This window comes from Cnephaeus nilssonii (genome assembly GCF_951640355.1).
Source record: "Cnephaeus nilssonii genome assembly, chromosome: X".
Classification (NCBI taxonomy): domain Eukaryota; kingdom Metazoa; phylum Chordata; class Mammalia; order Chiroptera; family Vespertilionidae; genus Cnephaeus; species Cnephaeus nilssonii.
The window spans coordinates 35,516,088-35,535,192 of NC_137071.1; the positions used below are offsets into that span (position 1 = coordinate 35,516,088).

At 38.2% G+C, this 19,105-nt stretch overlaps 2 protein-coding genes across 2 annotated transcripts in view; one reads left to right on the plus strand and one right to left on the minus strand.

Annotated features, from left to right (window-relative positions):
- Positions 1-392: 392 nt before the first annotated feature.
- On the minus strand, positions 393-5,678 carry COX7B (cytochrome c oxidase subunit 7B). The gene is made up of 3 exons (XM_079765571.1): positions 5,538-5,678; positions 2,945-3,069; positions 393-590 (listed from the first exon to the last, which is right to left on the minus strand). Exons 1-3 carry the CDS (start codon positions 5,575-5,577, stop codon positions 516-518), a joined length of 240 nt encoding a protein of 79 aa, XP_079621697.1. The 5' UTR covers positions 5,578-5,678; the 3' UTR covers positions 393-515.
- Positions 5,679-11,630: 5,952 nt separating this feature from the next.
- The window catches only part of MAGT1 (magnesium transporter 1), a 48,610-nt gene continuing 41,135 nt past the window's right edge, over positions 11,631-19,105 (plus strand). The window contains exon 1 of the mRNA XM_079765354.1: positions 11,631-11,856. Coding sequence (XP_079621480.1) covers positions 11,659-11,856 — 198 coding nt within the window. The 5' untranslated portion in view covers positions 11,631-11,658. The remainder of the gene's footprint in view (positions 11,857-19,105) is intronic.

Sequence of the window (19,105 nt, forward strand, 5' to 3'; positions counted from 1 at the left end):
CCTCCAGGAGTCCCAGATTGGAGAGGGTACAGGCTGGGCTGAGGGACAACCCCCCGCCGTGCATGAATTTTGTGCACCGGGCTTCTAGTATAAACATAAATAGGAGGTAGAAAGTAGTAGGCATAACCAAGATGTGGACATCAAATTTTAGCTCAAAGATGACCTAAAATAATTCTGTGATCACTTATTCATGAACTATAATTTCGGCCTACTATAAAGTTGACTTCCAGGTGATAGCCAAGTTTTCCTTTTCACACTACCTCATATAGAAAAGTTATATGCTATTTACGAAGTTATATAGCATTTTTATTTTATTAACACAAAGGTTAAATAAATGAAAAGTGATCAAGCTTGCTTTCATTCACAAAAGAAACAAACAAACCTACAATGAAGGTTTCAAATGTACTTTATTTCTCCAATCATGCCATATTTTAATGGGCACACAGTGCTTTCACTTGCCATCAATTATGAGTTGGTTTTGAAATAATTCATTATCACACCAACTGGGATGATTACTAATCTCTCCATTCCTTTGGGGTGACTCTGCCAACAGGGGACAGGTTCCATTCTATTCCAATTTGTGTTGCTGTCTGTAATTAAAAAAACGCTGTCAGTTATACATGTTTAAACCAGAGCCTACTCTCCCTTAGAGACTATTTCTTAAAAGTGACAAAGGTATTCTGCTATATAAATGAAAAACAAATAGAAACTCATTGGGATATAGTGCCCTCCATGTAGTGCCCTCCTCTAATTGCTATACTAATTCTCTAGAGCAATGCTGTTCAATAGAACTTCCTGATATGAAGGAAATGTTCTGTATCAGCATCGGCCAATACAGTAACCACTTAGCTGCATAGGACCACTTCTATAATATCCCTTCATAAAGGAGGACTTCACCTCCAAAGTGCCCCAATAACACATTTGTTCAACATCTGTTTCTTCTTCTAATTAAATACACTCACATTTTAATAGTATATCCAATTTCGGGAAGATCAAAACAAGAATGAAAAAGGCCTATTAAATAAAGTATCTTTGTTTATTAAGGCAAATAATTTTTATCAATCAATTTTTATTGATTTCAGAGAGGAAGGGAGAGGGAGAGAGAGATATAAACATCAATGATGAGAGATAATCATTGACCAGCTGCCTCCTGCACGCCCCACACTGGGGATTGAGCCCTCAACCCGGGCATGTGCCCTTGACCAGAATCGGACCCAGGACCCTTCAGTCTACAGGCTGACGCTCTATCCACTGAGCCAAATCAACTTGTATAGCCAGGCTGGTGTGGCTGAGGTGGTTGAGTGTCGTCCTATGCACCAAGAGGCCACCAGTTCCATTCCGGGTCAGAGCACATTACCCAAGTTGTGGGCTCCATCTCCAGGAGGGGGTGTGCTGAAGGCAGCCAATCTCATCCATGCTATCTCTCTCTCTCTAAAAAAAATCAATAAAAATATATTTAAAAAATAAATAAAAGTAAGCCCTAGCCAGTTTGGCTCAGTGGATAGAGCGTCAGCCCACAGACTAAAGGGTCCTGGGTTCGATTCCTTTCAAGGGCTCGTACCGGTTGCAGCTTGATCCCAGGTCCTGGTTGGGGCGCGTGCAGAAAGCAACCAGTCAATGTCTCTCTCTCACATTGTTTCTCTCCCTGTGTCTCTCCCCCTCCTTTCCACTCTAACAATCAATGGAAAAATATCCTCAGGTGAAGATTAACAAATAAAAAAGCAAAAAATAAAACAAACAAACAAACAATAAGATTAAATAAGATCAACTTATATATTAATTATAACTTCAAGACTCCTACTTTTAATCAGCAAGTTCAGTGACTAGTAAGTAGGTTGTTAAATGTATGATGTAAAAAAATTAAAATATTGAAAGCAATTAATTTTATATCTCATCCATCATAAATATTGTACTCAGTTCTGAGGGCAGAATTTTAGAAGAAAAACTAATTCAGTGAAGAAAGGTGACCCAAGATGGTGAAAACCCTAGAAACCATACAACAAAAAAATGACTGAGAGAACTAAGGGTATTTAATCTGAAAGAGAAGATCCAGGACACATGATAGCAATTTTTCTAATATCTAATGGTTAATACATGGAAATAAGATCAGAATCCTTGTGTTGCAATGCAATGATTGGCAGAATATGCAGGAGGCAGATTTTTAACTCAACATACAATCCTTTTAAAACAGCTATGCAATGCCTGGCTAGGGTGGCTCAATGGTTGAGCATCAATCTATGAAGAGATCATAGGTTCTATTCCCAGTCAGGGCACATGCCCAGGTAGCCAGCTCAATCCCCAGTAGGGAGTGTGCGGTAGGCAGGTAATTGATGTTTCTCTCTATCCCTCTCCCTTCCCCTTTCTTTAAAATCAATAAAAATATTTTTAAAAAAATAAAACAGCTATACAACACAGAAGGGGCTGCCTTATGATCCAGTAAGCAACTTGTTACTGGAAATGTTAAGAACAGATGATGGCCTTGGCCTGTTTGGTTCAGTGGATAGAGTGTCAGCCCATGGACTGAAGGGTACCAGGTTTGATTCTGGCCAAGGGCACATATCTCGGTTGCAGGATCAATCTCTGGTCCTTGTTGGGGTTCCTGTGGGAGGCAACCGGTCGATGTGTCTCTCTCACATCGATGTTTCTCTCTCTCTGTCTCGCCCCCTTCTTTTCACTCTCTTTAAAAAAATCAATGGGGAAAAAAAAAATCAATGGAAAAATATCTTCGGTTGAGAATTAACAAACATACAAAAAAGGAACAGGATGATGGATGAATGCTAAATATTGAGAAATTCCTGCACTGGGTGGGTGTGATTACATTAGAAAATCTCTAAAGTCTCTCCTAAGTAGAAATGTATTCTACTATATGAAAATATTTTGAATACATGAGCTAAATGGAAATGAAAAATATCTAAACCAGAAATTATCAATCAACAGTACTTACATATGTCCATGTAGAAACACAAAAAATGGCTCCACTAGCTAAAATAGCATTGCCATATTTGTCATGGAAATCAGGTGTCCTTTTCTGGTGGATCTGCCTTGCCATTGTTTGCTGAATGCTTCGAACTTAAAGAAAAAATATACAGAAGCATATCTATGAATTATCAGGAAGAGAATTATGTAATTGATACTGGCAAACAGGAAAGCCAAGGAAGTTAACTCTATAGTATTATGCAGTTCAATACAATGTTAAAACATATTGTAGCTAAAAGTACCTTACTTTGAAAGGCATCAGAAATAAGATGAATTGACAGATGAATAGATAAATGACAAAACAAATATAGCAAAATGTTAATTGTAGAATCTATGTTGTGCATATGTGGATGTTTATCATACAATTGTTCCAACTTTTCTATATGTTTGAAAGTTTTCATAACTTTCAAACATATAGAAAGGGAGGCAGGATCTGGGCGGAGGTGGGCAAGGGAGGGGAAATGTAATAGTGTCAGTAATAAAAGCATAGTAAAAAAATTAAATTGATTGCTCAATTAAAAAATAGTCGGGGGAAAATACAAAGAACAGGTGATGTCAATAAGATTCGTTACAAACTAGTATTTGTATCACAACTGAAACTTGGCTCATATTCATTAATTTGAATATGACAAATTTTCACTCAAGTTTATTCAACAGTGCTCAACAACTTAACATCATAAAAGGGTAAATAAATTAAAAATGAACTTCAAATTAAAGCACACTAAATGTTCATGACCTTAAAACTGCCCCCCAAAATTCCAAAAATTAGTCTTGGTTTTTAAAATAATTACTAATGAATACATTACCATGCTAAAGGAAATGGGGTATATGAAAATGTGTAAGACACAGATCCTGTCCTCAGGTTTAAAGGAGGATATTGGGCATGTAGACACAAATCACTATAATACAAGGAAGTAGAATGTTAGTTAAGTACTATGAATAGCAGGTAGGATTTAGTTCTGTAGATGTGGGAAAGGGGAATCTGAAAAACAAGGCAGACAGAAAAGGCCAGTGTACTAGAAAACTAGTTAATTTGGTTAAAGGACAAATGAGGTGCATAGACAAGCAATAGGGGATAAAACTAAAAGGATTATGGAGGGCCACTGTTTGGGTTGAGGTAAAGGTTTTTGAGCAGAATTACTATATTAAAACTTTGCTTTTACTATTCTTTCAGGAACGAGTTTTCAAACTGCCTCTGAAGGCACTTTAGGAGGGCTTGGGAAAGAGCCAAGACTGGAAAATGCATATTCCCAGCTGTTGTTAAATTCCTATCCAATCTAAGTGGTAGGTCCTTATTGTTTTAGAACCTCAAAAGGTACTTATGTACTAATGGAAAGCATATTAAATAAATGGGAATCTCGACCATTCACTAGCACTTTAGAATATAATTGCTTCTGTATGATACAGTATGTTATTTCTGGATAGTTACTTGCCGATTTAATGGTTTCTTCTCTTAACTGCCTTAACGTATTTTTCACCTTTAATCCGACTTGTATGAGCAAACTTACAAACATTTCATAATATATTCTGAAAAAGTGAGTTTGTGAATTCCACATTGGAAAAAACAACCACAAAAAAGACAAATCCTGTTCCTGAGTTACAAGGCCCTACCAACTCAAAGGGCAAATAAATTAAATTATCAAACAATTCTGCAACACCTCAACATTCAAATCACCAAAGAGGATTTCTTTAGAGTTCTCCTTTGACAAGAAATGGTTTAGTTACCACCTATTAGTAATCTCATGTAATCCTCAAGAAATTTATGAGGTAAGTTTTGTTTACTAACCCCCTATTTTACAAAGAAGGAAAATGAGGTTCAGCTTTTTGCCCAAGGTCAAAGAGATAATAGGTGGGCATTTTAGATTACGAAAAAAGTCGGGCAACTACTTTTTGGTTATTGTCAAAGCTGCTTGAGTGTGCAGAAGACAGCCTAGTTATACCTCCAACAGCTCTATAAACGGAAAATAACAAAAAAACTACTCACTTTACACAAGGTCACCTTCAGTGCAAATCAATCATGGAAATGACTTTCCTCTCTCCAATCTATTGCATTCTAAATACGTGATACAGGTTTCAAATTTTCCCTGTACCCTCCTAACTTTTACATAAGAAATGATCTACAAATAACAAAAACCGCGGGGCTACCATTTAAGTTGTCTCCCTGTGATGAAACCAGATGAAGACCTAGATTTACCGCTTCCTCCATTTTGGTTACAGGAATTGGAGAGGAGGCTCTTCTATTTGGGAGGAGGAGGGGTAAATATGCCCCAAAGCTAAAATTAACAAAATTACTTAAGGAACAAGAGGTGTCCACCAAACGTGTTCTTCCCTGAAATCATAAGTTACTATTGAATAATTAAAAAGCAGAGCTAGGCTTTAACCCCAGTAACAGAAACAATCGGTGATTAAGTTAATGCTAAGGCTATCTTCCCAATTAGTTCGGAGACTAAGCACTTAGAATTAGAAGGTCGGGAAGCAGGTGGAGAGAAAGGGCAGAAGCGACCACGAGGACAAATGGATAAAAGACCTTTGGAAATGATTTGATCACAATTTTTGCTCACCTGGGAGACGATTTAGCGCGTTTTTGGCCAACGGAAACATCGTGAAGCTGAAGACTACACTGCAGCAACTGCAGCTGCCGGTTGTTGGAACTTTGAGTCAAATACCCTTGCGAAGAAACCTGAAAAACAAAATGGCTTTCAGTAGGGCACGTTAATGAGAATTACTGAAATCTCGCGAGACCTGTGAAAACCTATAGAATTGTAACCTCTTCAAAACACGGAAAGATAAAGGCCTTTTGGGAAATGTAGTTTCACGCTTTATAAATGAATTATGTTACACCCCTCCCCCAACCTTGAAGCCAGGTTTAGGACCCTGTAAAGGAGTGCTAAAGCACTGATGTTACTGAGTCATCAAAGGCACCAGCTTCTTAGGCTTGAGCTTGTATCTTGCTCCACACTAGTTCTTTCAGTTTTCCCCAAACTTCCTTCACTTTGATGTTTTTTTTGTCTCCTATTACTAGATACTAAGTCATTTAACTTTTACTTTTGAAACAATTTCAAATTTAGAGGAAAGTTGCAAAAACAATAAAAAGAATCCATAATTCGTGGATAAATATTTGATAAAGCAAACGTAACTTCATTATAGAAACTTGGTGGGTGTTCAGCGTAAAATTCTTTCATTTTTTCTTCTTTGTTAATTCTCACCCGAGGATATTTTTTCCATTGCTTTTTAGAGAAAGTGGGAAGGAGGGAGGGAGGGAGGTAGATACATATTGGTTGCCTCCCGCATGTGTCGCAACCAGGACCCGGAATCTAACAAGAAACCTCTGGGTGTGCCCTGGCCAGGACTCTAACCACTTAGCACACCGGCTAGAGCCACTTTTTCTTTATGTTTGGAAATTTTCATAATAGAACATTGATGGGGAAGAATTCCTGTATACACATTACCAAGATACAAAACTTGTTAATATTTTGCCACATGTGTTCGCTCTCGGCATTTTTATACATGAATACATATATATACAGGGTGTCCCAAAAATGTATACTGTACACAATTTAACAGCTGATAGTTCAATTGCTGTTTCTTTCTTTTCCGATTTAACCCATTTGAATTAATAATTATTCAAAGTGTGTATACATTTTGGGGGGCACCCTGTATAAATATATGTGTGTGTGTGTGTGTGTGTGTGTGTATTTGCTTTTTTTCTGAACCATTTGAGAATAACATGCATGCATGGCCTTTACCCATTAATACATCAGGGTTCATTTTGTAAGAATAAGATATTCTCTTACATAACCACAGTACAGTTATCAAATTCAGAAATTGTCATAATGGTACAATACTAGTATAGCTTGTATTCCAATTTTACCAGTTGTTCCAATGTTTCCATCCAGAATTCAATCCAGGTCCTTGTATTGAATTTAGTTGTCATGTATCTTTAGTCTCCTTTTACTTTTTATTTTTTAAGCTTTCTTTATTTTTGGTTTTTATTTATTTAAATAATTTCTTTCAAGTACACCACAGTGTACTTCTAGGATATATTCCTAGAAGTGGGAATATAAGTTTTATTCTTGCAGTTTTACATATAAAGTAAGTGTGGTAAAGAATCCTTCAATGACTTCTAAAAGACAAAGATCAGGTAATTCTAAGCGCAAGGATTGGTAACTGAACTTCTGATGCCACACAGGTCTGTGCTCTGTCATATTTTTGAAGAGTACAAGACAGTTATTTTGTAAAAGTTCCCTCAAATTGTATGTCTTGATGTTTCCTCATAATTAGATTCAGTTTATGTATCTCTGGCAGGAATGCTACATAACAGATGTGTCTTCATAGGGCATCTTGATAGGAAGCAAGTAACATTATATTGGTAATGCCAACTTTAATAATTTGGTTGAAGAAGTGGCCTTCAAGTTCCTACATTATAAAATTACTATTTTTTCCCTTGTAATTAAAAGATAACATGAAAAATACATAGAAAATATGTAAATATCCTGTTCTTCATCAAACTTTCTTTTTTGTTTTTATTTATTTTTCTTTCTTTGTCAAACTTTCACCCACTAGTTTTTGTATCCATTGATGATTTTTGCCTAAATTGATTATTAGTTTGAAAATTGCATAAAAGGTTATTTTCTTTTTTTATATATGTTTTTATTGATTTCAAAGAGGAAGGGAGAGAGAGATAGAAACATCAATGATGAGAATCATTGATTGGCTGCCTCCTGCACGCCCCCTACCAGGGATTGAGCCAGAAACCCGGGCATGTGCCCTTGACCGGCATCGAACTTGGAACCCTTGAGTCCAAAGGCCAACGTTCTATCCACTGAGCCAAACCGGCTAGGGCAAAGGTTATTTTCTATTATTCTTTCTATATTTAATGGTGTATGTTCTACTGTAAAGATAAAATTTATCTTCTTTATTTATTCATTATCAGTATGGATTTATTAATCGAATAGGTTATAATCCATTCTGATTTATTTTAATGAACAATAATGCCAGATGTGATCAGTAGGATTCCCTTCCATCTGGCTTGTATGTATGTCTTTTTCGATGTCTCCATAATTTTTATTTTCTGACACAAGATATTCGAGGCTCATCTTGTACTTTTCTTCCCTCAGCACTGGAATCAGCCATTTCTCTAAGGCCCCTTAGTTTCTTTTAGGGATGGCATTAAGTATATTCACATTGTTGCAAACACCACCACCATCCATTTCCAGAACTTACTTTTATTACAAAACCAAATGATCTGGCTTTATATTTTGATTATTTAAAAATATTAACATTATTCCAAAAATCAAAACTATACAAACTGGTATATTTTAAAGAAATGTCATTCTCTCTCTTAAATATTCCAATTCACTTCCTCCAACTCCTATAGGTAACCAATATCATTAGTTTCTGGTTTAACCTTTCTATGTTTCCTTTCTCATAAATGGGCAGATATGTATATATTTTCTTATTTCGTCTTATATTTTAAACAAATGTAGCGAGATAGAAAAATCAATGGTGAGAGAGAATCATTGATTGGCTGCTTCCTGCACGCCCCCTACTGGGGATCAAGCCCACAACCTGGGCATGTGCTCTTGACCAGAATCAAACCCAGGACCCTTCAGTCTGTAGGCTAATGGTCTATCCACTGAGCCAAACCAGCTAGGGCTTGATAGTATGTCTTCACTTCAGAACCAGCTATTTTCTTTTCCATACCTTCTTGACTCTTCAACATAATGACATTATTTTCCTCTGTGTGTCTGAGTTTCCCAGCAGAGCCTAAAAGAATAGTCTGACGATGTTCCACATTATCAAAATAAATCTAAATTACAGGCAATTGATTTTACTGTGTTAGTGTTTTTCCTCTTGAATATATTATTATTCCCTATTAAAATCATCCCAGTTTTACAACCCACTATGATAAACATATCTGGGCCAAATAAATGGAAACTTCTTCAGCTATGTAGGGTTTCTATTATGTTTTAGATAGGGGAATTGGATGTTTAATGAAAGTTATGACACAAATAACTTTAAAAAGACAGAAGTGCTTCCTTACAACCTTAGTTTTGCACCCATCCGCCAAACAAAATAAATTTAAAAAGGCATTTTCTCTGTAAAACCTAAAATTTAAGTCCCTGTTGGTACCTCAAGTAATAAGTGTGATGAAAGAAAATTGAATTTATTTAAGGAAAGGGGATGGGAGATGGGATATCCAAAGGGAAGGACTGCACAGCACTGAGCCAAGGGGACATTGGGTAGATGATGGCAACACCAGGAGCTGGAGTTTCTTCCTTATACACTGTCCCTGGTGGGAAACTTGCCTTCAGTGGGTCTGGAGGCTGAGCTGGTGGGCTTGGAATGTAGATGGAATGCAGATGTGAAATCAGGTGCCTTCAGGACAGTTTCTTTTTTTAAAATATATTTTTATTGATTTCAGAGAGGAAGGGAGAGGGAGAGAGAGATAGAAACATCAATGATGAGAGAGAATCATTGATCGGCTGCCTCCTGCATGCCCCCCCATTGGGGATCAAGCCCGCAACCCAGGCATGTGCCCTTGACTGAAATCGAACCTGGGACCCCTCAGTCCGCAGGCCAACGCTCTATCCACTGAGCCAAACCAGCTAGGGCCAGTTTCTTTTTTTTGAAATTTCTTTATTGATTACGGTGTTACATATGTGTCCTTATTCCCCCACTACCCCCCCAGCCCCCCCTCATGCCCTCAACCCCCTGTTGTCTGTGTCCATTGGTTAGGCTTATATGCATGCATACAAGTCCTTTGGTTGATCTCTCCCCCTTACCCCCACCCTCCCCTACCTTCCCTCTGAGGATTAACGGTCTGATCGATGTTTCTCTGCCTCTGGATCTATTTTTGTTCATCACTTTATGTTGTTCTTTATATTCCATAAATGAGTGAGATCATGTGATATTTATCTTTCTCTGCCTGGCTTATTTCACTTAGCATAATGCTCTCCAGTTCCATCCATGCTGTTGCAAATGGTAAGAACTCCTTCTTTTTTACCGCAGCATAGTATTCCATTGTGTAGATGTACCATCCTTTTTTAATCCACTAATCTGCTGATGGGCACTTAGGCTGTTTCCAAATCTTAGCTATTGTAAATTGTGCTGCTATGAACATAGGGGTGCATATATCCTTTCTAATTGGTGTTTCTAGTTCTTGGGATATATTCCTAGAAGTGGGATCACTGGGTCAAATGGGGGTTCCATTTTTAGTTTTTTGAGGAAACTCCATACTGTTCTCCACAGTGGCTGCACAGTCTGCATTCCCACCAGCAGTGCATGAAGGTTCCTTTTTCTCCGAATCCTCACCAACACTTGTCATTTGTTGATTTGTTGATGATAGCCATTCTGACAGGTGTGAGATGGTACCTCATTGCTGTTTTGATTTGCATCTCTTGGATGATTAGTGACTTTGAACATGTTTTCATATGCCTCTTGGCCTTCCTTCTGTCTTCTTTCGAAAAGTATCTTTTTAGGTCCGTTGCCCATTTTTTGATTGGGTTGTTTATCTTCCTTTTGTTGAGTTGTATGAGTTCCCTGTAGGACAGTTTCTTTTCCTTATATGGTCTGGCATTTGGTGTCCAGCGAGTTTTTCTTGGTCTTTTGTTCTCCTGTGGCAGGAAGCTTACAAATGGCCCTTAAGGATTGTGTAGCCCTACAGTCCTAACAAAAAGAACTTTTTCTTTAAAAAATGTAATGAATAAACAAAAAATTTTAAAATGACTTTGATGTCTGCTCTGTTCAACACGTTCCTGGGACACAGAAGGTATCCAAAAAGCACTTACTTGTTTACTTTAAAAAATCTCCCTCAACTTGTGTGCAAGCATATGAGCCTAACCAGCGGTTAAGGACAACAGGGGGGTGGGGGTATGTGTGGGGAGGGGTGTGGGATGGGAATGGGGGGACAAGGACAAATATGTGATACCTTAATCAATAAAGAAATTTTAAAAAATCTCCCTCGGTGATATTAAGTATATTTTTGCTTTCCTGCTTTTAATATATATATATATATATATATATATATATATATATATATATATATATATATATATACCTATATATATGTGTATATCTATGTATATACCAATATATATGTGTGTGTATATATATATAGATATAGATATAGATATAGATTTTAGAGAGGAAAGGAGAGAGAGATAGAAACATAAATGATGAGAATCATTGATCGACAGCCTCCTGAATGCCCGCCCCCCACTAGGTATGGAGTCCCAAACCTGGGTGTGTGCCCAGACATGGAATCGAACCGTGACCTCTCGATTATAGCTTAACACTGGGGCACTTTCCTTCTTTTTAAAATTATTATTTTGATTTGAAATAATTTGGTGGTAGAATGAGGGACTAAGATCCTATCAATCATACGGCTAGGTCCAATTTTGCTACAATCCCATTTTATCAAGCTTAAGCCATCTTGGACTCTGCAAAGCCGCAAAGCCTCACAACTGCGCGTGCGTGTTTGAAAAGCCACGAAGCGCGTCTTCTTTCCGTAAATGAAAGGGGCGAGGCTGCATCCTAGCGGGCCAATGGAAAACCTCCAGATTATCCTTTTGCTATTGGCTAACGGAAACCAATTAGAAGTGAACCGTCTTTAGCGGGCGCCTCACAGTAGAGCGCCGTGACGTAATGTGAGAGGTCGCCTGCTAAGGCTGAGCTAGGCCAATGAGGAGGGCCAAGGGGCCGGTTTGCTTGTTCTCACGCCCAACCAGCCGACCCAGCCAGAGGAAAGTTTCGCTTCCAGGAGGGAGAGGAGCAAACATGGCAGCGCGTTCGTGGCTTTGGTGTGTCTCTGCAACCATTGCAGTGGCGCTGCTGCTTGTATTTGGGGTTCCTTCAGCCTCTGCCCAAAGAAAGAAGGAGGTGAGGACGCTGTTTTCAGCAACACGGGCTTTTCCCAATGAGTGGGGCTTGAGAGGGCCTGTTCTCTCCTTCCTGACTCCTTTCCCCGCCGGTTCTGTCTTAGGTGCCTCCAATTCCGCCGTTTTGGGAGTTGGGGGGTTTGCGAGAGAAGAAACTAACTCCTTGTGTTCTGGGAAAGTTAAGTCTGAGAGTGGGGTTGGGTGTGTGACAGCCTGGCTTCTCTAGGCCTGTGCATGTACACAGTTACAAGTTTCGGTACTTTTTTGAGTATGGGCCCTCTCAGGTGGTGGGGGAAGTTCGACTTGAGGTCCAGCGGGTAGAATATCTGAGTCTTCTGCTGTCAGTAGATGTAAATCCCGTTATCGACGCTTAAGAGCATTTTATAGCATTTCCACTTCAGAAATGTAAGAAAAGGAAAAATAGGAATGTAAGACTTAAACTGAAGAGCGAAACTATGCCAGGTTTATCAAATTGTCCAAATAAATCATTCAAAGCAATTTACGGGAGTGGAAGCTATTAAACCATTTTCAGTCATTTAACAAATATCAAGCGTGCCAGGCACTGTTCTAGGAGTTTGGTATTCATGTGAACAAAACTAACATCCCTCCTTGTGAGATTTACTGATTTTAGAGAGTGGAGGAGATAACAATATTCTTTACTCACAATTAAGCAATCCAAACAGGAATTTTAATACTGTGTTGAAATACTAGAGACTTAGAGCTATATGCTCTTAGAGCTTTACAATTACTAGCAATAGTTTATGTTCTCCAGTTTTATTTTTTATTTTTATTTTTTTATAGCAAAGGTGGGAATTTATTGAAGAACAAGTACAGACTCCCACATTGGGAAGGGTAAAGAATCTCGCAGCACAGATTCCCACGTGGGGAGGGGGAAAGAGTCCCCCAGTTTTATTTTTTATAGATGAGGAAAACCGAGTCCTAAGCTTACGCAGTTAAATTGCAGAAAAAGGCCTAAAATCCTAGATCTGGTCAGTCTTATGCTATTTCCTGTACATTTCTGGGCTTCCTCTAATACATAATACCTGTGCATGCGCTTTTAAAATACCATTTAAACATCTCAGATGTTTGTCAACTTGAGCTGAATTTAAAAAGATCCTATCTTTTGTTTCTGAATATTTGAACTATTCCCTAAAAAAGGGGGGGGGGGGCAAGCTGGCACTTTAAAACGGTTGCTTATTAGCTTGGCAAAAAGTAAAATAAAAAAATATACAATTTTTAAATGTATGGTGAAGTGAGCAGGTTCATACACTGGAACTAGAAATTGATGTGTTTTTTTAGGAGGGATCCAAGCTCCTTTTACATGTAAAACAAGATGTAGAGAGCAATACGTACTTTTATATTCTGGATGACTTTTATGTTAAAAATGCTATATATATATATATATATATATATATATATATATATATATGTATAACGAAACTTTTGTAAGAATACACATCAATCTGTTAGCAGTGGTTGTTGTGGGATAGTTGGGATTGTTCATTAGGGAAACACTTTCACTTTTTACCTTATGTACTGCTATTGTCTGAATTTGTATAATGACCACTTTTTAAAAATATATATTTTTATTGATCTCAGAGAGGAAGGGAGAGGGAGAGAGATAGAAACATCAATGATGAAAGAGAATCATTGATTGGCTGCCTTCTGCATGCCCCCCACTGGGGATCGAGCCCACAACCCAGGCATGTGCCCTTGACTGGAATTGAACCCGGGACCTTTCAGTCTGCAGACCCACGCTCTATCCACTGAGCAAAACCAGCTAGGGCCACTTATTTTTTTAAATCTGCAAATGAAGATTTTAAAAAGTTATTTAAAAAAATAAAATAAAAACAAGTTAAGTTATATTTATTCTTTAATCTCTCACTGAACTAGAAGCAGAAGGGCCTAGTAGGAGATAAATTATTTTTAAAAGGAATAAACAATGAATTATATACTTTAAAATGGTTTAAATGGTGGATTTTATGTTATGTAAATTTTATCTCAACATTTTTTTAAAAAGGAATCAGATTTTAACTCCCTTTCCATCATGCCCACTGTTCATACCCTTATTGATCACTCTCACAAATCTTGACTGGTCATCTTTGAATCTTTGAACCCATCTTTCATAGTGTTGCCAGAGATGCAAATGAAAATCTGAAAACCTTTTCACCTATTTTGCAAAGTATAAAAGGTTTTCTGTAGCCTGTACCTGGTCTGCTTCTTCCAGTCTCATCTCAGTCCCAGCTTCTCCTTGTGTTAGTCATACTGAATTCCCTGCCTGCCTTGATCTTCTGTACTCTCTTGTGTCTATACTTGCTGGAATTCTGCTGGAGAATCTCCCTTCTCTCTCACCCCACCCCTGAGGATTCCTACTCTTCAAGTCTTAGCTCAAACATTACTTTCTTCCTTAACTTAAGTTTTTCCTGGTTCTTCCACGTGAATTGAGAGCAATTCAGCATATTGTATTATAATTGTTTATATACCAGTCTTTCCCATTAGACTGTGAGCATCTTGAATACAGACACTTTGAAATTAGTATTCTTTCCCTAGCAGTGTCTTTCAGAAAGGTCCTCAGTAAACATCCAATTAATTCATTAACTGTGTGCATAGAATCACAAATCTGTTCTTTCACTTGCAGGTTTGTTTAGGTTTCAAATCCTAAAGTTGGATTTTCTCATCAGTAAACAAGGGATTAATATAGGCTGGTAAATGTGTTTTAGATTTTACCCCTTTACTCTAACTGAGGATGTTTTAGGCTTTTAAAGATTATGGTGATACTACTTAGAGACAGTTTAAAAATATAGATGTTCTGTAGTGGAACACTTAGGTTTTTTTTGTCCATATTTGAAATTTTTATTTTTAAAAAAATCCCAGGTCTATCTACCAGAGTAGATATGGCTTTTAATAGAGGGTAATGTATGATCTTATAATCCAAGTATTATTATTATTTTTTTTTATTTTGAGAGTAAATGTATTTATTCTTATTTTTTATATGTTTTTATCGATTTGGGAGAGAGAGGAAGGGAGAGGGAGAGAGAAACATTGATCTGCTGACTCCTACACAACTCTTATTGCGGATTGAGCCTGAAACCCTGGCATGTGCCCCTACTAGGAATCAAACCTGCGCCCTCTCAGTGCATGGGACAACTCTAAACCAACTGAACCACACCGGCTAGGGTGAGGGTTCATTTATTAAAGCTGGGGACAGTGAAATAAGGAAGGGCTTAGGATAGAAGAATTGACAGAAGAGAGACTAGGTGGGGCTGCTTTGGTTCTCTAGAAATGTTATAGGAAAGAAATGAGTCAAGATGGGGCTGCTTTGGCTCGCTGGAAAGTCAGAGAAAAGGGGCCTTGGAGACAGGTTCAGGGGGTTAGCCTGGATGAGCTACTTCTGCCCATTGTTTCACTAGTAGAAAGTCTCATGGGGACCCTTTGAGTTTAGGAGATGCACACCTAAGAGGGAAGAAAGGTGTGGGCATGCTCCTGGGAGGGAGAGCTTGCCCAATTTTTCTTTTTTTAAAAGACGCCTCCCCCCCTGGTCAGTGTGGCTTTGTGGCATCAGCCCTTGAAAGAAGGGTCAAGGGAGGGTTCAGTGCCCCGCCCCTATCAGGGACGAGGTTGGGAGTCAATCAGTAGATATGTCTCTCTCTCTCAGTAGATATGTTTCCCCCTCCCTGTTCCTTCCTCCCTCTCCCTCTCCTTCCCTTCCACTCTCTCTAAAAATCAATGGGAAAAAATATCCTTGGGTGAGGATTAACAACAAAAAACAACAAAAAAGGCTCCCCTAAATGAATATAATTAAAAATCACTCAAGTTTCTCATGGTTGTGTGTTGTTAAATGTAATGCTACCCTACTCACCTGATTATCTACACCTGTAGCAATGTTTTCACTGAAATGTTGACTTATTATGTACTAGGGGGCAGGTCCCTCAGCCCAGCCTGCACCCTCTCCAATCTGGGACCCCTCGGGGGATGTCCGACTGCCTGTTTAGGCCCGATCCCTCTCACAATCTGGGACCGCTGGCTCCTAACCGCTCACCTGCCTGCCTGCCTTCCTGCCTGATTGCCCCCAACTCCCCCCCCCCAACCAGCCTTCTCGCCCCCAACTGCCCTCCCCCCCCCGCCGGCCTGATCACCCCCAACTGCCCTCCCCTCCTGGCCTGATCGCCCCTAACCGCCTCTGCCCTGCCACCATGGCTTTGTCCAGAAGGACATCTGGAAGGTCTCCCGGTCTAATTAGCATATCACCCTTTTATTAGTATAGATTATTTATTCAATGCCTTCTACATGTCAGGCATTATGGTTTACATGCATTATCTATAATCCTCACAATAACACTGCAGAGTACTAACCCTTTAAATTTATTTTATTTATTTATTTATTTATTTGTATGAACCCCCTTTTGAAAGATGAGGGAACTGATGCTGAGCAAAAGGAAGGTTTGGGGCTTGTTCAAAGAAGCACAGCTCTAGAGAATGAGCTGGGATTCACCTCTGGTCTGATTCCAAAGCCTATGCTCTCTGCTAGGCATGAAGGTTTGTTTTCCAGTGACTTGTTTTATTTTTATGGTGAATTATTCCCTCCCTGTGGTAGAAGGCAAGTTGCTTGTCCTTGCATCTGGTGGGGTTTTTCTTTTTTTGGGGGGGGAACATGATAACAATGAAAAAGCATGGTATTTGATAAAATTGTCCATGTTTCTTGATCTACTTCTGGGAATCTGTAATAAAGAAATAACATGAAATATGGAAAAGAGTTGAATGCACAAAGCATACTGAAGCATAATAAAAATGGTCATAGTAATGGTAGGGTATCAGATAGTTCGCCTCCCTTTTCTCAGTTCTCCAAAAAATTTTGTAAAATTTTAAAGAGCATGTGTATTAATGCAACAGAAGTGAACTTAACAAGTTACTCTGTCTCGTTTTCCTTATCAGTAGAATGGGAAAATGCCTATTTCTTTGAATATTGTGAAAATTAAATGAGATGAAGGCTATAAAGTGCCAAATGAAATACCTGGCATGTAGAAGACATTATATTAGAAAATAAAATAAGAATGTGTTCCTCTGCTGTAGTAAAATGTTTCTCAATTGATCTTTTTGTAGTGTTTTTATGAGGATTGTTCAGAAAATGGAATTACCTGCATATTTTGACAAGGCAGGCTTTATTGGAAAAAACTTCTACTTTCTCTGACATCCCCTTGAGAACTGAAATGTGAACGTGTCACACGTGCAAAACTCCTGCAATTCCTTACAAAATACCTTATTACTAAGAACCAAAGGCTCAGTAAGTGTTGCAAAACAAGTTGAGACACTCCCCCAATAATAAAACATCAATGAGGGGATAGTGGTATATTTTAGCCCTGTCCAGGAAATAAGTGAACTGAGAATGGAGCAGATAGCATTTAAGGATTAAATCTGCACTCTTCTCTGCTTATTGTCTACTTCAGTCATTACCTGCCAATTACGTTTCCAGATCTGTTCAGTCTCACTCATAATATAAGGATCGAGTTGGAAAGTTACTGCTTAACCAGGAAATTTATTTTACTAGTGTCTAAAGACTAGTGGACGATTAGGAAAGCTAAAAATATGAAGAATTTTTAAACAAACCCTGATGGTCTGAAACACAAGTACAATCAAATCAGGTTGAGGGGAAAGGGTCGTACATTTCAGAGGAATTCAGACTGGTGGTGCTTAGCTTTATCACATCTGAAATTCTGAAGAAATCTTAATAGCAGGATCATATTTTAGCTTTAAATGATAATAGATTCTTATATGCTGTTTGTGATGAGTGATATCCAGTGACAGAAGGGGAATTTGTAGTTGTTAAGGCTTAATCTACCAATTTAGTTAAAATTATTATGCAAGCAGATAGAATAAAATTAAACATCTCACTGCCCTTTCTTGGCCCTCTTAATCTCTGTAGTCCTTAAAATTTCATCATATTTGATTATTACTAACAGGATTAGATATGTTAATTGACTTCATGTTAGTGGGATTGTTGTGTAGCCATACTAATTTAAATATTTCAAGAGAACCCCCTGGCAATGGGCAAGGAGACACCTGATTGGTGGTGTTGCTCTTATATCAATCAGGGGCAAAGCAGATGTACAGTCCTTAGTTCATCCTAGCTTGATGCCTGTGTCAGTGGCCAAAGCTGTTTCATGCCTGAGGCACATAAATAAATAAATAAATATTTCAAGAGAGCCCTGGCCAGTTTTCTCAGTGGTTAGAACCTTGGCCTTCAGATCAAAAAAGGGTCTCGGATTCGATTCCCGTCAAGGGCACATACCTCAGTTGCAGTTTGACCCCTGGCCCTGGTTGGAGCACGTGTGGGAGGCAGCCAATCGATGTGTCTCTCACATCAATATCTCTCCCCCCACCTCCCTTCCAGTCCCTCTAAAAATTAATGGGGAGAAAATATCCTACAGTGAGGATTAAAAAAATGTTTCAAGAGAAGAGAACGACTAAGCTTACTTTGTTGGTATTATATTTTAATTATGAATATTATTGTTCTTTTTGTTTTATTTGAATAGTTGAAAATGTACTCCAAGTAATGTACTCCAAGAAGGGGGAAAATTGATTGTGAAAGTCTTTGCTAATAAATTGAATGTTTGCCTTTCTCAAGTTTACTTGAGCTTGTGTATTTCCCTAAATTTCTCTTTATCACTCATTATACTTCATATTATTTGTCCAAGTCTGTGTTTTTTACTAAACTCTGTGATCCATGATGATACGGATTCCAAGGCCCAGCAAAATTCCTGGAATAGAGTATTTGGTTGATGAAGATTTAGGGAATAAACAAAGATATGAATAAATGAATAATTAGCTAATATATTATTGAGAAATTATAATTCATAGGAACTTCAAGTGCTGAGTGGAAAGAGAGACACCTATAAAGGGAATATAGAGTTCTGTTGCTAGTGGTGGATACCACTGTCACAACAGGCAAAAATTGAGTGTTCTGTGCATGTAAGTAACAGAAAAATGTGTTTGCTTCATCAATAAAAAACAAAAATGAGACCTAAAAAAAGAACTTGAGTTTAGCTAGAGGAGACCTGGTAGATGTTGGGGGTGATTAGTACAGAAAAAACTTTCCAAAGAACAGATATAAAAGGATGGAAGCCACTAAAGAGAGGACGAAGTTTGTTGATATGTAATATTAAGAAAAATGGGGAAATGGTCAAGAAAAGGTCATAAAGTCATGCTGGGATCAGATCACATGAAGCCCCCACTCTAGCACCTCTTCCAACATAG

Coding starts and splice junctions, on each gene's coding strand:
- COX7B (XM_079765571.1), bottom strand. CDS start 5,577: ATGTTTCCGTTGGCCAAAAACGCGCTAAATCGTCTCCCAG. Junction 3,070..5,537: donor CGCGCTAAATCGTCTCCCAG/GTGAGCAAAAAT, acceptor TTTTTCTTTAAG/TTCGAAGCATTCAGCAAACA. Junction 591..2,944: donor GTGTTTCTACATGGACATAT/GTAAGTACTGTT, acceptor TTTTAATTACAG/ACAGCAACACAAATTGGAAT.